Below are 3,906 nucleotides of genomic sequence, written 5' to 3'. Positions count from 1 at the left end.
CTGTGCTTTGCTAAGCTTGTTCTAAGTAGGTGCTTTAGACCACTGAGCCATCTCATCAGCCCGAACTTCAGTATCCTGAAGGTTTACAAACACACATACAAAATTATTGTAAGATTAACTCTTGTATTAAGATAATACAAATTGTCTAATACAGTACTCATAAACTATAAACAACTTGAGATTTCAAGGATAACTATCTAAAAAATTTTATGTCAACACCTTTTTGTCTCAGAATAAACCACAATGCAAAGTTCATGCTACTTCTGGGCCATGGTACTTGCCATTTTCTCTACTTAAGATGCTTTTCCACCATACCTCTCTAATACAATCATTCACAATAGCATGCTGTTCCCACTGCACAAAGAACAATACCATGTTACAGCAGATATTCAATAACACAAAGGAAGCCTTTCACAGCAAGAAAGTTATCTAAAAACAACTGTTCTAAACAATGTTTGGTCTCTGAAAATTTAACAAACTCTGAAAATTTAATCCATTAGAGTACTAGTTTATAATACCTTAAAAGTAAATTTTACGTATATATTCTTTTACATATGTATGTACTGTGTACTGTGTGCATGTATTTATTTGTGGTACTGGGATTGAACCTAGTCTTCACACTGAGCTACATTCCCTGCCCTTTTTACTTTATGAAGAGTCTCACAAAGTTGCCCAGCGTGGCTGTGAACTGGTGATCCTCCTGCTTCATCCTCCCAGTGCTAGTGCCACTATGGCTGGCTTCACATACATCATTTTTAATACTGGCAAAATGGTTTTTGTAATGTTTTCTATAACTTTTTATAAAAAATTCTAGTTGGGCTTGGTGGTACACACCTGTAATCTCAGGATTTGGGAGCCTGAGGCAGGAGGATTGTCATGAGTTCAAGGCCAGCCTAGACTACATAGTAAGTTCAAGACTAGCCTGAACTACATAGCAAGACTGTCTCATATATCAAACTATTTTACTTGAGTTAATCATCCTTATACCTACTGTGAACTTTGCACAAATTAATAGATGTTATGGAAAGAAAATATAAGGTATCTGTCCTTAGAAAAGTTCAATGTAAGACACATAGAAATGATGTAAAAATTATATACTGCGTACCAAAGCACTAAATTATGAGAATAATAAGTACTATAAACAGTCACAAGATAGGTTTAAGTTAATAAAATTTGAGTATCTTCCACAATTTTTTAATGAACCTCCTTTAGCATTCCTAAAACATTTATTAGTTTCTCAAATTACCTCATTAATCACAAATAATTTATCTTTTCGATCCATTTTAGTATCTAAAAAAGAAAAAAGAACAAGTTAGTGAAGTGTTTTAAAAGGTATTTCAATCAGGTCATATATGCTATTAAAAAATAACTCTGTTTTTAGACTACTCAAACTAAAGGAGATTTTCTAATTAATTTTCAAATTAGATCTGAAAACATATAACCCCTAGGTTCTTTTTAAATGTAAAGAATATTAGTAAAAATCCTCAAAAACTATGAATTATTTTAAGCAGTATGTAAGACTTAAGGTAGTCATCCTCTAGAACCTGAGAACGGGTACAGGAGCCCCAGTAAGTAACAAAATCTTTAGATGCTCAAGTGCCTTATGTAAAATACTGGATATAAACACTTGGATATAATCAAAGTACTACATACACTCTCAAGCACACTTTAAATTATCTCTATACCTTACTGATAATACCTTATACAATGTAAGTGCCATGTAAATAGCTGCTATACTGTATCCTCTGGAGAAAGAGTGACTAAAGTCTGTATATTCTGATGGAGACCACTATGTAGTGGCTGTGAGCAGGAACCAACTGGCTTTCCATGTTTACTTGTGAGTCTGTCAAAGGCCTAGGCTCCTTGTCTGGAGATGGGCAGCAGACTCATTAAGTGAACCTTTGAGTCACTGGTCCCAACGGAGGCCCGTAAAGGGTAAAGCCAGGACACCTCAAAGGATAAGACAGGGCCACAGCTCAAAACACCTGCTTTTGACCTCAATTAACTGAAGACTGTAGATGCAGGCATCTCACTCCTGGGTGGAGACCTTCCTGGAGCTAACCTGGTTCTCCTAAATTAACATAATGTCCTCAAGGAGCTCTTGAGACTTCCAAGATCCTTGAATGGTCCTCAGATTTCCATCTTTCTTTGGTATTACCCTATGTTGTTTTGATAACTAAATAAAAACAAAGATCTTGGTCTTAGCCTCAGAAAATTTTGAATTCTGTTAGAAGGTTCTGATCCTCCTAGAGCCTTAAAATCATACTTCCTGACTCATTTATTTAAGCCTTTATCATACACTTCTTTAGGCAATTGTGGGCCTGACAAGCACAATAACTAAGGGATATTAATGCATTAATATTCAGTACAAACATTTTTTCCTGAATTTTTTCAATTTGCAGTTGATTGAATCTGCAGATACAGAACCCATGGATACAGAGGATTGTGTTCTATAAATTTCTGTTCAAAAGTAGGAAAACCCTCATAAACTGACTATGTTCAATAAACCCAGTTTAAGAGAAAAAAAAATCCTTTAAGAAACTAAAATCTTAAATCACTGAAAACCTCTTTTAATTTTGAATAGGTGTCAAAAAGCCTTATTATAAAAATTGGTTTATATTATCATAGAAAATACATAAATTCAATTTTCTCTTACTAGTTTTTCATTTGAAAACATTACAACAGACTCCAATTGGAAATACAGGTATAAAGCAGAAAGCTATTACACAGAATTAAAACCAAAAGTATCTTTCAATCTAGGGACAAAATAGCCACATGATGGCACTGCCATGGGTCAAGACTAGACCCAAGATACTCCACTGCTAACAGTAACAACATGTAATTCAGAAATGGGCAGAGCCCAATTAAAGGTCCTTTACAGCTTATCCCATATTCACTAATATGTAATGGAGATGTTTAAAAAGCTAAGAAAAATGTACATGGCAGTTTTGAAACAGAAGAATAAACAATTTCATTCACCTCATGACTCTAAAGTCACTAAAATTAAGCCACTGAATGTTTCAATAGTAGGAAAGCTGCTTAAAAAGCAGAAGAAAACGTCTAATGAGTTTTGTAAATAACTTCTTATGAAGTGTTGTTAAAAATTGTGGTACTCGAAAGGGTAAACTTCTGAGGTGCTGCCATTCTTTACCTGGCAAGACTGTAAGTGCAAAGTCAATATAAAAATAGGCAAGTTTATAAATAGAAATTTTTCAAGCACATGATATAAATATACCTGCTTTAGAATGAGGCATCAAGGTCCTCAAATCCTGCATTAAATGTCTTGTTCTGAAATTTATTCCTCTTGAAGAAAAGATGAGAACCCGTTCCTTATTTTTCCACTTGCCCTAAAGAAAAAGAAAACATTAACAGAATTTTAAATCTCCAATTGAAAAAGTGTTATTTTTTAAAGACAGTTCATAAAGCTTCCACAGCCAGGCACAGTGGTCATGGCTACAGGCCCAGCTACTGAGGCTGAGGCACGTGGATCACTTGAGCTCAGGAGTTCCAACAAGCCTGGGCAGTCTGAGACTTGGTTTAGAAAGCAGTAACAAGAAAACCTGCAGGACACCAAATCACAATCCTGGCCATTTTAGTTTAATGTCTTACTAACATTCACTAACCACATATGTCATCCAAAAATAATGCCCTTCTTGGTTTCCTTCCTTTTCTGCTTTTCATCTTCAATCTTTCCAACAATTGTTATCCTAAGGTTCTTTCTTAGCCCTTTTAAGTTTTTCTAAAAATTATCATTTTCAATTCACTCCATTACAGAGATCTCATACCAATTCCCATGGTTTCAAGTGTCAACGATACAAGAAACTCTCTAGTACTAATGATCCAAGTATTTGGCTAAAGCCTCAAACTCTGACAATAAAAATAAACATTGTCCTACACCACTGTTGG

At 34.8% G+C, this 3,906-nt stretch overlaps 1 protein-coding gene across 1 annotated transcript in view; it reads right to left on the bottom strand.

Moving 5' to 3' along the window:
• Nucleotides 1-3,591, bottom strand: part of Brix1 (BRX1, biogenesis of ribosomes) — a gene marked incomplete at its 3' end in the record, with an annotated part of 24,303 nt that extends 20,712 nt beyond the window's left edge. Inside the window, exons 1-3 of the mRNA XM_004647202.1 lie at nt 3,580-3,591; nt 3,236-3,347; nt 1,247-1,290 (exon numbers count right to left, since the gene is read on the bottom strand). Of these exons, the coding sequence (XP_004647259.1) occupies nt 1,247-1,290; nt 3,236-3,347; nt 3,580-3,591 (168 nt within the window). The remainder of the gene's footprint in view (nt 1-1,246; nt 1,291-3,235; nt 3,348-3,579) is intronic.
• Between the last annotated feature and the right edge of the window lie 315 nt (nt 3,592-3,906).

The sequence above is a fragment of the Octodon degus genome, unplaced genomic scaffold (assembly GCF_000260255.1).
Source record: "Octodon degus isolate 3935 unplaced genomic scaffold, OctDeg1.0 scaffold00293, whole genome shotgun sequence".
In the NCBI taxonomy this organism is placed as follows: domain Eukaryota; kingdom Metazoa; phylum Chordata; class Mammalia; order Rodentia; family Octodontidae; genus Octodon; species Octodon degus.
Note: the sequence above shows the minus strand (reverse complement) of the source record. Positions and strands in the feature narration are given on the sequence as shown.